At 44.1% G+C, this 13,098-nt stretch overlaps 1 protein-coding gene across 2 annotated transcripts in view; it reads right to left on the reverse strand.

Moving 5' to 3' along the window:
* LOC144687341 (hepatocyte growth factor-like) overlaps positions 1–13,098 on the reverse strand; it is a 71,624-nt gene that overhangs the window by 14,550 nt on the left and 43,976 nt on the right. For both annotated transcript variants that reach the window (XM_078553327.1, XM_078553328.1), the window contains 4 exons: positions 7,830–7,904; positions 5,460–5,603; positions 1,521–1,627; positions 303–448 (listed from right to left, as the gene is read on the reverse strand). In XM_078553327.1, coding sequence (XP_078409453.1) covers positions 303–448; positions 1,521–1,627; positions 5,460–5,603; positions 7,830–7,904 — 472 coding nt within the window. The remainder of the gene's footprint in view (positions 1–302; positions 449–1,520; positions 1,628–5,459; positions 5,604–7,829; positions 7,905–13,098) is intronic.

Genomic DNA, 13,098 nt, shown 5'->3' on the forward strand with positions numbered 1-13,098 from the left:
ACAACATGCAGTAATGGCATTACCCAGCTCATTATTTTCACCAGGCAAATTTCACATATGTAACAAACAGCATGATATTTCTCCCCAGTAAGTATCTGTTATAGGATTTACGCTTTGCCAACTAAATGCATCAGGATGGGCTTTCCCTGCAGGTAGACCAGGTTAACGTTGAACAGATTAACTAAAGCATATGCCACCTTGTGTTTATTTTCTTTAAAATACTGTGAGGCATTTGACAGTTTGACAATCAGTGTACACTTGCCAAAAGGATAAGTTCTTTATCCTCTTAATGCTTCTCTTACCTCACATGTACCAACAGTGCCCTTTTCTTCTCCCGCACAGATTTCAGATTCATTAATTTGGACTTTTCCTTGATGGTACTCATTGCATTTCTTATTTCCAACTATTGGAATCTGGGCTACCTTTAGTTCGCCTTCATAACCCGTACCTAAAAGAGAAATGGGAAAAACAAAGCTAAAGATAACCGAACGCATGCTGGACATTAAATTAAACATATCTGGATATGAAATAAACTTATAAAACATGCCTACCACTGTTTGTACGGCTAAGAAAACTATATGAAGTGCCTTCCAGGACAAGCGCAATCTGTAGAAATTGGACCTGGGATGTAGCCAGTTTTATGGGTGGGGCACTGAATCTTGAATGAGTGTAAAAGATCGTGGGAAACATGAATGCAAGAGGTTTTGGATGTAACTCACGTTTAAAATCCCACCATATTTTGTGCTGGTTCAACCAACTATCCCCGGATTGTGCTGCTACAATTATAGTGGAAACAAGCATTGTGCTCTCATCCTGCCTATACTCCAGTGATGAACAGAGACATATTGGTGTACGTTTTGCCTTTGCTGGACGAGCGGTAACGTGTGGCAGGTCAGCTCCCAGATCCTATATAGAACCTGCCTGATTTTTCAGCCCATTGATGTCAATGGAATGAAGAATATCTGCCACGTTCTATGAAACCTCTGTAATCCAGCTGACCGGAACACTCTTCAGGCAGTGAAGATGACAATGTACCCCAATGCTTCCAACCTTGAAATTTCAGACTCTTAAGGCTCTCTACTTGGCTGGCTTAAGCAGATTTCCTCATTGTCGAGTTTCCAAAATACATACATAAATACGAATAATATATTAACGGCACTGAGAGACTAACTAAAACTGTTTAGATTTAGTGGCATGACATGAGTAGTGCCTTTAGTGCTACTGGTTTAAAAAATGAATTAATGAGCTGCCTGCAGGAGGGGAACAGTATAAGTTTGCTCAAGCTTTGCAGGAGTCTAATAGGAAAGGACATGAGCAGAATACAGCAACAAAAAACAAGTACAAACTAAAGAGAAGATGCTTGGTCACAGGGCCAATTTACCCTCAGCATATTTTATGAGTCAAAATCAAGGGGCCTGCTTTTAGGCAGCGATGAACTTAAATGATCCAACATAGATTACATCACCCAAATCTGTAGGAAATATTCCCCCCCTCAAAATGTTCAAATCTTGATCATTTACCTTTGGTTTCTCCCCATCCAGAAATATTACAATAGACACCTTCACGTATGACGCATTCAGATAGAGGCAGCTTAATCCAGTGAACATAATCAGTTGATTTTACAGGTCTGGAAAAAGGATCAGATTAAAGCATTAAAGCGGACAGTTAATGCACTGCACGTTTCAATTCTGCGAAAGTGTCAAATATCCAAAAACAGTCTTAAAAAAAATATCAGGAGATATTTGTCATAAGATATTGTGTGCAAATTTCCAATCCTAGACTTGGATTGATTAAATTCAATTCCTTTAATATCCATTTTGTTATTTTCTGCCAGCTGTTTGTTCCTCCAGTAGACAGCAGCTGATGCAGCCGCTTTCCACATCGTCCTTTCAACTCTGTGACTGCTCTTTCAATTAGCCAAGGCAGACATTTTCTGACAAGGATGCTGTTTAATCAGGTTCTCATGGGCACTGTCCCACACAGGAGCTGCAATTTTCCAGCCCATCATGCCAGCCCCACCAATGTGAACAGAGGTTTCAATGGTTCACCAGCCCTGGCGCAGGGGACAACGCCACAGGAGGGCTCGAAATTTCCGGCCAGCGTAACTGCTTTTAATGTGCCAACGAATCTCACAGAATCAGCGTTCTCCCTGAGAGGAAGAGAGAGGGCGTGAAACAGAAAGGGGGCAAGAGAGAGAGAGAGAGAGAAAGAGGGGGGGGGGGGGGGGGGGCGAGGGAGAGGTGGGCAAGGGAGAGAGGGGGCAAGGGTCGAGGCAGAGAGAGGGGGTGAGACAGAGAGAGGGACAGAGAGAGAGAGAGAGGGTGGGGTGAGACAGTGAGAGAGAGGGAGGGCAGGAGAGAGGGAGGGCAGGAGAGAGGGAGGGCAGGAGAGAGGGAGGGCAGGAGAGAGGGAGGGCAGGAGAGAGGGAGGGCAGGAGAGAGGGAGGGCAGGAGAGAGGGAGGGCGAGAGAGAGGGAGGGCGAGAGAGAGGGAGGGCGAGAGAGAGGGAGGGCGAGAGAGAGGGAGGGCGAGAGAGAGGGAGGGCGAGAGAGAGGGAGGGCGAGAGAGAGGGAGGGCGAGAGAGAGGGAGGGCGAGAGAGAGGGAGGGCGAGAGAGAGGGAGGGCAAGAGAGAGGGAGGGCAAGAGAGAGGGAGGGCAAGAGAGAGGGAGGGCAAGAGAGAGGGAGGGCAAGAGAGAGGGAGGGCAAGAGAGAGGGAGGGGGCAGGAGGGACAGAGAGGGGGGGGCAAGAGAGAGGGGAAGGCAAGAGAGAGAGAGAGAGAGGGGGAGAGGAAGGCGAGAGAGAGAGAGGAAGGTGAGAGAGAGAGAGGAAGGCGAGAGAGAGAGAGGAAGGCGAGAGAGAGAGAGAGGAAGGCGAGAGAGAGAGAGGAAGGCGAGAGAGAGAGAGGAAGGCGAGAGAGAGAGAGAGGAAGGCGAGAGAGAGAGGAAGGCAAGAGAGAGAAGGAAGGGTGACAGAGAGAGGGGTGAGAGGGGGGGTGGTGAGACAGGGAGGGGGTGAGAGAGGGAGAGAGAGGGAAGGGTGAGACAGTGAGGGGGGACAAGAAGGGAAAGAGCACGAGGAGAGGGAGAGATCGAGGAGGGGAGAGAGAGTGAGGAGGGGGAAAGAGCGCGATGGGGGGAGAGAGCGCGGGGGAAGAGGGGGCAGAGGGGGATGGGGGCAAGGAGGGGGTTCAGATTGGGGGGGTCAGAGAGGGGAGCATTGGGGGGTGTGGGGGCAGAAAAGAGGGGAGGGAAGAGGAGAAGAGGGGAGAGAGAAGGGGGAGAGAAAGAGGAAAAGAGAGAGGTTGAGAGATTGAGGGGGGAAGAAGGGGAGTGGGAAAGGGAGGGGGAGAGAAGGAAGAGGGGGAGACTCTGGAACAGTTCCTACGGATTGGAGGGTAGTTAATGTAACCCCATTATTTAAAAAGGGAGGTAGAGAGAAAACAGGGAATTATAGACCAGTCAGCCTGACGTCGGTAGTGGGGAAAATTCTAGAGTCCATTATAAAAGATTTAATAGTTGAGCACTTGGAAAACAGTGGCAGAATCAGACAGAGCCAGCATGGATTTACGAAAGGGAAATCATGCTTGACAAATCTATTGGAATTTTTTGAGGATGTAACTAATAGAGTTGAAGAGGGGGAGCCAGTGGATGTGGTTTATTTGGACTTTCAGAAGGCTTTCGACAAAGCCCCACATTAGAGATTAGCGTGTAAAATTAAAGCGCATGGGATTGGGGGTAGTGTATTGAGATGGATAGAAAACTGGTTGGCAGACAGGAAACAAAGAGTAGAAATAAATGGGTCTTTTTCCGAATGGCAGGCAGTGACTAGTGGAGTACCACAGGGATCGGTGCTGGGGCCCCAGCTATTCACAATAACTATTAATGATTTAGATGAGGGAACTAAATGTAATATCTCCAAATTTGCAGATGACACAAAGTTGGGTGGGAGGGTGAGCTATGAGGAGGATGCAGAGATGCTTCAGTGTGATTTGGACAAGCTGAGTGAGTGGGCAAATGCATAGCAGATGCAGTATAATGTGAATAAATGTGAGGTTATCCACTTTGGTAGCAAAAACAGGAAGGAAGATTATTATCTGAATGGCTATAAATTGAGAGAGGGGAATGTGCAACGAGACCTGGGTGTCCTTGTACACCAGTTGCTGAAGGTAAGCATGCAGGTGCAGCAGGCGATAAAGAAGGCAAATGGTATGTTGGCCTTCATAGCGAGAGGATTCAAGTACAGGAACAGGGATGCCTTGCTGCAATTACACAGGGCCAAGGTGAGACCACACCTGAAATATTGTGTGCAGTTTTGGTCTCCTTATCTGTGGAAGGATGTTCTTGCTATAGAGAGAGTGCAGCGAAGCTTTACCAGACTGATTCCTGGGATGGCGGGACTGACATATGAGGAGAGATTGAGTCGATTAGGATTATATTCACTGGAATTCAGAAGATTGAGGGGGGCTCCCATAGAAACATATAAAATTCTAACAGGACTAGACAGGGTAGATGCAGGAAGTATGTTCCTGATGGTGGGGGAGTCCAGAACCAGGGGGTCACAGTCTGAAGATACGGGGTGGACTATTTAGGACTGAGGTGAGGAGAAATTTCTTCACCAAGAGAGTGGTGAGCCTGTGGAATTCGCTACCACAGAAAGTGGTTGAGGCCACAACATTGTATGTTTTCAAGAAGTAGTTAGATATAGCTCTTGGGGCGAAATGAATCAAAGGATATGGGGAGAAAGCGGGAGCAGGCTATTGAGTTGGATGATCAGCCATGATCATAATGAATGGCGGAGCAGGCTCGAAGGGCCGAATGGCCCACTCCTGCTCCTAGTTTCTATGTTTCTATGTTAATGAGGGCCCTCCCTGCTTCTGGTGAAAGCTCTGGCAGCCTATATTGAGGTCTATTTGAAATTTGGAGCAGGCGGACAAGTTGGTGGGCCAAACCCCCACATAATTTTGGGTCTGCTGCTATCCTATTTTTAGGCACACATGGGGTGGTGACAAGATGAAAACCGTTCCCTATAAGCTATAAATACAGAAGATGACCATTTGGTCCATCATGCCCGTGCTGGCACTTTGCTAGGACAATCCAAAACTAATTCTACACCTTCCCCAGGGCCTTCTAACTTGTTTTGTTTCAAATACTTGTCCAATTTTCAGTTAAAAAGATTGAGTGGTCTCTGGTTTAACAGCTTAATAGCTTCACTGAATCGCTGTATAAAGAGAATTCTAGAAATAGCAAGAAGCCAGCAGATGAACAATTGCACATATTGACACCTAGATTCACAAGGAAAAAAGACATTGATAATATTATACATACACCATTCAGGAATCAAACAGATTTCAAACTGTAAATGTGCAAAATTGAATGAAAGTTCGTGATTAGGATGGAATTTGGCCTAGATGCCAATTTTCGACTTTAACATTCTACACCAGAACGGTTAAGAGACCCACCTGGCCAATTTCAACATTACAAGATTGGATCCTTCTGGTCCACAGACAAGCTGAGATATCTCCATCACTTGCTTATGGGCTTCCTCACTTTTATCATCTTTCAGAATCCCCATCACAGCTTCATATCCCCTCAAATCTGGTTTACTAAAGCCAAAAACACATGTACCAGTTAGACAGCCAAACCTTCCAACCTCTACAAGTCACCTTTCTTCAACCAAATATTACAGCATTCTGGATGCAGAGACGTATACTAAGGCTACAAATCTACAAAATAGCAATATACTATAACAATTTGAAAAGATGATTGAATAGGAGGAAGCAGGGATTATTTTTTCAATGAGCTAGCGTCCTTCTTGAAAGCAATTGCAAAAAATGAAAGCAAAATACTGCGGATGCTGGAAATCTGAAATAAAAACAGAAAACTGTGGAAAAACTCAACAGGTCTAACAGCATCTGTGTAGAGAGAAACAGAGTTAACGTTTCAAGTCCGTATGGTTCTGAAGGAGAGTCATACAGACACTAAACGTTAACTCTGTCTTTCTCTCCACAGGTGCTGTTAGACCTGCCGAGTTTTTCACAGAATGTTCTGTTTTTGTTGCAAAAAATGAAAGTTCAGTCAAATAGTGATATTCAATGCATCATTTTAATAAAAAATCAATTTAATATAAACCTGGGCTAGGTTGATTATTAATACAGATGATGTGAGCTCACTCGCAAAAGGTTGTTGTCATAGGCAATTGTTATTGAGATATTCCCTTATAACACAGTGAAATAAATCCTGACACACAGTTAAACAAGTCACTGTTAACCAATACTATTCAAACATGGATGCAGCCAACTATTTTGTTGGATTCCACCACCACGAACTGATGTCAGTAACACAGGATAGATGCTAAAAAGCTTGACTATTGTGGCCCACAAGATGTTTTATTATCATTGCTTTACTGTCATGTAGTCGACTGCATTAAAGACTCGAACTGATACCGAGTGGTGGATAGGGTAGAGGACAGCCAAAATCTCCAAAACGATATAGATGGATTGGTGGAGTAGGCGGTAAAGTGGCAGATGGATTTTAACATAGAGAAGTGTGAGGTCATACATTTAGGGAGGTCAAACAGTTATAAGGATTACACAATAAATGGGAATATGCTAAGAGGGGTAGATGAAGTGAGAGATCTTGGCATACAAGTACACAGGCAGCAGTTCAAGTAGACAAAGTTGTAAAGAGGGCATATGGAATGCTCTCCTTCATTGGCAGAGGTATAGAATATAAAAGTAAGGATATAATGTTGGAATTGTATAAAACACTGGTGAGGCCACAACTGGAGTATTGTGTGCAGTTCTGGTCACCACATTACAGGAAGAACGTAATAGCTCTGGAGAGAGTGCAGAGGAGGTTTACAAGAATGCTGCAAGGGTTAGAAAAGTGTAGCTACGAGGAGAGATTGGATAGGTTGGGGTTATTTTCCTTAGAACAAAGAAGGCTGAGAGGTGATTTGATTGAGGGGTACAAAATTATGAGGGGAATAGATAGAGTGGACAGGATAAAATAGTTTCCCTTGGTGGTGAATTCTAGAACCAGGGGACATAGATTCAAGATAAGTGGCAGAAGGTGTAGGGGGGACATGAGGAAGAACTTTTTTACGCAGAGGGTAGTGGGTGTCTGGAATTCGTTGCCCGAATTGGTGGCAGAGGCAGAAACTCTAAACTCTTTTAAAAAGTACCCGGATCTGCACCTAAAGTGCTGTAAGCTGCAGGGCTATGGACCGGGTGCAGGAAGGTGGGATTAGAAAGGGCACCTGGGTGTCCTCAGGCTGGCATGGACAAGATGGGCCGAATAGCCTCCTTCTGTGCTGTAACTTTTCTATGGTTCTATGTGTCTATTACGTGCTACGTAATTACTAAACTTCCATAACTACCATGTTGTGCAACATGCAAGATTATATCTGACCTACACTTCTGGAGGTAGTATATTCTGTTGGAACTATTGTTTATTAGTTTATGCTTGGGGTTAAGTATCCACTTTTGCAAGTTATCCACTTTTTCGTCCAGCCAACTTGATAATATTCGCAACCAAATGACCAGTGAAACAGCTTGCCCCCAGACTACAATGAATACCCATGGACCCAGTGCCAGGAGGCAACAAGGGTCATCTAAGGTGTGATGCTCTCATCTATATTTCCTCCTCCGCTTTTGGGGATGTGCTGCAGCTTCCATATGTAGCAGCTCAGGTCAAGAATTACAACGGACCTGGATTTGTCTCTGCTCCACAACATTGAACACTAGTAGTATTACATTCTACTACATCCAACCACCACAAACAGACCCTTGAGCTTTTGAATAGTTTAATGAAATAAAAAACCTGCATACCATGTGGAGAAACAGTGCTTGGCTGTGAGAACCCAATTACTTTGAATCAATGATCCACCACAGAAATGGGTATCCCTGAGAGGAAGAGAAAGGATTTACCAATAAACAGTTACAGAAGTAAGCTCATTACCACCACTGACAGATTATAAAATACATTTAAGGGCTATTCATTTTCTTCAGTAATCTGAATATTAGCGGATGCAAAACGGAGATTTCCATATACTCTATTATTTGTCAATGAAATCTACTGGAGTTTTTGATAAAAACCTCTGGCCTAGCAACCTTAGGTTGTAGTTATAATGAGTTATTAGTATGAAGCCAGCAGTGCTAGGACGTAAACCATAGTCAGCAAGACCAAGTTACATTGCGGGACATGAGAGGGCTGCATATTGTATACATAAAGCTCCATTCCTCCAGCATCTTCTTTTCAAATATTGCTGAAAAGAGACATGCCGCCAAAGCTTTTTGTCTTGCATTCATCAGGACAAACATAAGAATGAAAAATTTCAAACAATTACAACAATTAATACTACAGGAGAAAGGGGTGTTGATTAGTTGGAAAGTCGACACTGATTCACTGCAGCATTGCCATGGAGAAAACAATAGACTCCCCAAGCTCCCAGGTAATTCAAAACAGGGACAAGACTTGAACATATTCCTTTTGTTTGCAGAGAATGGGTCCATACCATAAGACCATAAGACATATTAGCAGAAATTAGGCCAGTCGGCCCATCGAGTCTGCTCCGCCATTCAATCATGGCTGATAAGTTTCTCAACCCCATTATCCCGCCTGCTCCCCGTAACCTTTGATCCCCTTACCAATCAAGAACCTATCTATCTCGGTCTTAAATACACTCAATGACCTGGCCTCCACATCCTTCTGTGGCAATGAATTCCATAGATTCACCACTCTCTGGCTAAAGAAGTTCCTCCTCATCTCTGTTCTAAAAGGTCTTCCCTTTACTCTGAGGCTGTGCCCTCGGGTCCTAGTCTCTCCTACTAATGGAAACATCTTCCCCACGTCCACTCTATCCAGGCCTTTCACTATTCGGTAAGTTTCAATCAGATCCCCCTCATCCTTCTAAATTCCATCGAGTATAGACCCAGAGTCCTCAAATGTTCCTCATATGTTAAGCCTTTCATTCCTCCTCTGGACCCTCTCCAGGGCCAGAACATTCTTCCTGAGATACAGGGCCCAAAATTGCTCACAATATTCTAAATGTGGTCTGACCAGAGCATGATAAAGCCTCAACAGCACATCCCTGCTTTTATATTCTAGTCCTCTCAAAATAAATGCCAACATTGCATTTACCTTCCTAACTACCGATCAACCTGCAAGTTAACCTTAAGAGAATCCTGGACTAGGACTCCCAAGTCCCTTTGCACTCCAGATTTCTGAATTCTCTCCCCATTTAGAAAATAGTCTATGCCTCTATTCTTCCTACCAAAGTGCATGACCTCACACTTCCGCACGTTGTATTCCACCTGCCACTTCTTTGCCCATTCTCCTAACCTGTCCAAATCCTTCTGTAGCCTCCCCGCCTCCTCAATACTACCTGTCCCTCCACCTATCTTTGTATCATCTGCAAACTTAGCCAGAATGCCCTCAGTTCCTTCATCTAGATCATTAATGTATAAAGTGAAAAGTTGTGGTCCCAACACTGACCCCTGTGGAACTCCACTAGTCACCGGCCGCCATCCTGAGAAGGACCCCCTTATCCCCACTCTCTGCCTCCTGCCAGGCAGCCATTCTTCTATCCATGCTAGTACCTTGCCTCTAACACCATGGGCTCTATCTTATTGAGCAGCTTCCTGTGCGGCACCTTTTCAAAGGCCTTCTGGAAGTCCAAGTAGATAACATCCATTGGCTCTCCTTTGTCTAACCTACCTCCTCAAAGAATTCTAACAGATTTGTCAGGCATGACCTCCCCTTGATGAAACCATGCTGACTTTACCATATTTTACCATGTACTTCCAAGTATTCTGAAATCTCATCCTTAATAATGGACGCTAAAATCGTACCAACGACCAAGGTCAGGCTAATCGGCCTGTAATTTCCCGTCTTTTGCCTCACTCCCTTCTTAAACAGGGGGGTGACATTAGCGATTTTCCAGTCCTCTGGGACCTCCCTGACTCCAGTGATTCCTCAAAGATCACCACTAACGCCTCCAATATCTCTTCAGCTATCTCCTTCAGAACTCTGGGGTGTAATCCATCTGGTCCAGGTGATTTATCCACCTTCAGACCTTTCAGTTTTCCTAGCACCTTCTCCTTGGTAATGGCCACCAAACTTACCTCTGCCCCCCTGACTCTCTTGAACTTTGGGGATGTTACTCGTGTCTTCCACCGTGAAGACTGATGCAAAGTACTTATTCAGTTCCTCCGCCATTTCTTTGCTCCCCACTACTACTTCTCCAGCGTCATTTTCCAGCGGCCCAACGTCCACTTTTGCCCCTCTCTTACCCTTTATATATCTAAAAAAACTCTTGCAATCTTCTTTTATGTTACTGGCTAGTTTACCCTCATATTTAATCTTCTCTCTCCTTATTTCTTTTTTAGTTGTCCTCTGTTGGTCTTTGTAGGCTTCCCAATCCCCTGGTTTCCCACTGCTCTTCGTCGCATTGTATGCTTTCTCTTTAGCTTTTATGCTGTCCCTGACTTCCCTTGTCAGCCATGGTTGCCTCGTCCTCCCTTTAGTATGCTTCTTCTTCCTAGGGATGAATTTTGGCTGTGTCTCCCAAATTACTCCCAGAAACTCCTGCCATTGCTGTTCCACTGTCTTTCCTGCTAGGCTCATCTCCCAGTCAATTCTGGCCAGCTCCTCCCTCATGCCTCTGTAGTTGCCTTTATTCAACTGTAATACCGTTACATCTGATTCCAGCTTTTTCCTCTCAAATTGCAGGGTAAATTCTATCATATTATGGTAACTTCCTCCTAAGGGTTCCTTCACCTTAAGCTCCCTTATCAAATCTGCCTCACTACCCATCACTAAATCTAGAATTGCCTATTCTCTAATGGGCTCCACCACAAGCTGCTCCAAAAAGCCATCTCGTAGACATTCCACAAATTCCTTTTCTTGGGATCCACTACCAACCTGATTTTCCCAGTCTACCTGCATATTGAAACCCCCCATGATCACTGTAACCTTGCCTTTCTTACACACTTTTTCTATCTCCTGGTGTATCTTGTGCCCCACATCCTGACTACTGTTCGGAAGCCTATACATAACTCCCATTTTGGTTTTTTCACCTTTGCGGTTCCTCAACTTTACCCACACAGATTCTACATCATCTGACCCTACGTCGTTTCTTGCTATCGATTTAATTTCATTTCTTACTAACAAAGCAACCCCACCCCCTCTGCCAACCTGCCTTTCTTTTCGATAGAATGTATATCTTTGTATATTTAGCTCCCAGTCCTGATCCCCTTGCAGCCATGTCTCCGTAATGCCCACCACATCATACCTGCCAATTTCAATCTGCGCCACTAGCTCGTAAACCTTATTTCATATCCTGCGTGCATTCAGATACAACACCTTCAGTCCTGTATTTCCCATCCCCTTTCTCATTGTCGTCCCTTCATCTGATGTGCTTGAAGTTAGATTCCTAGCCCTTTCCAAACACTCTGTCCTATTTTGTGTTCTGGCTCTCCTTTCTTTTCAGTTTTTTCATAATTTTCCATGAAGTTGAATCCACCCCACCCCACACGCTAACCTGCTGCTTTGTTTCCCTACGTATGAATCTATGTCACTTCTAGCAAGCATAAACAAGCTCAATTGATAATCTTAAATTGGTTGTTAGTGTAGCTATTAGCACATTCAGGATCATTCAGCAAGTGCTCCCCAATCCCAGAATCACATCAACAGTTGGTCAGGTACATAGGCCGGATGTCCCGACAGTTGGCTGACTGAATCAAACAGCATGTTCCTTTGGCTAATCGTAACAGGCAGAGTACAAACCATACTCAACCAGCCCATGCTTGCAAAACCCAAAACAAATGTCAACTGTTAGATGTGATTCCGCAATTGGGCAGCAGTTGCTCAACAATCATTTGTGCGCTAATAACTCCACTTACAACCAATCTAAGAAAATCAGTCATGCTTATAACGAGGCTCATTTATACTCGCTAGAAGCAACGTACATTCATACATTCTCTGCAAACAAAGGGAATATGTTCAAGCCTTGCGCCTTTTTTTGAAGGGTGCTTGGGGAACCTTTAGTTCCCTTTTGCTTTCTCCATGGCAATGCCTTGGCCAATCTGAGGCAAACTACCAACCAATCAACACCCCTTTTCTCCTGTAAAATAAATTGTTATGATTGTTTGAAATTTGGCATTCTTGCATTTGTCCTGCTGTGTACAAGGTGAAAAGCTTCAAGTGACTGTTATTTTAAATGTTAGAAAGGAGTGGGGGAGAGATGCATTGGCATTCTCACAGCATAGAAGGCTGATTTAATAAGTTCATAATGTCTCCAGGAACTGCAAAGGATTGTTGAACACTTTCTAAACTTGACTTCACACTATGCTGGACTGCACTCCATATGATGTCAAGTTTAAATAGTGTGAGAAGGCCCTCTCAAGGGACCCCCATATCATTTGATTTTAATGCTTCCTAGAGCCAGAACATTGAGAACAACCCACATTTAAAACTGCTTTTCATCAACCAGAAAGTGGCTGTATTGGAACAAAGAATTGAGGACTTTACCAATTTTTTATTTTTCTTAAAGACAGCTCTGGGTAAAGGTTCAGTAGTTCAGCCAATTTCTTTAGTACCTCTGAGACGCTGTGACCCATGGTAGTACAAAAGATCGTGGGTTGGGTGGGGTGAATACTTGGGAAGAGCAGAAAAACTATTCAAAAGCAAATAAATTGTAACAAAAGTATGAATATATCTATCATTCATATTCAAAAAAATCCAATTCACAATTTATTAAAATATCACACTTCTGTTGGTGGTAATTTTAAGTTTGGGCAATGGTGTAAAATGGACGATATTGAATTTGCTGCTCATTATAAATCCCACCTGATTCTCCTTGGTATTGAAATCTGTTGCACAGGGTGTATACCAGGTGGCTGATCTTACAGACTATTGAAAAGTCACGACAGAATAACCCCAATTTCTGTTAAAACCAGGTCCTTCAATTCAGGATTGATTTTCTTGATTGGGCAGGAGATGGGAGCTGCCTCAACAAAGTCAACACATAGTCTGGTACTCAGCAACAGACATCAGGAAAGTCCCAGGTCAAAGTGGTAGTGGGGGCACAACAGCAAC

This window comes from Cetorhinus maximus, chromosome 12 (genome assembly GCF_964194155.1).
Source record: "Cetorhinus maximus chromosome 12, sCetMax3.hap1.1, whole genome shotgun sequence".
NCBI lineage: Eukaryota > Metazoa > Chordata > Chondrichthyes > Lamniformes > Cetorhinidae > Cetorhinus > Cetorhinus maximus.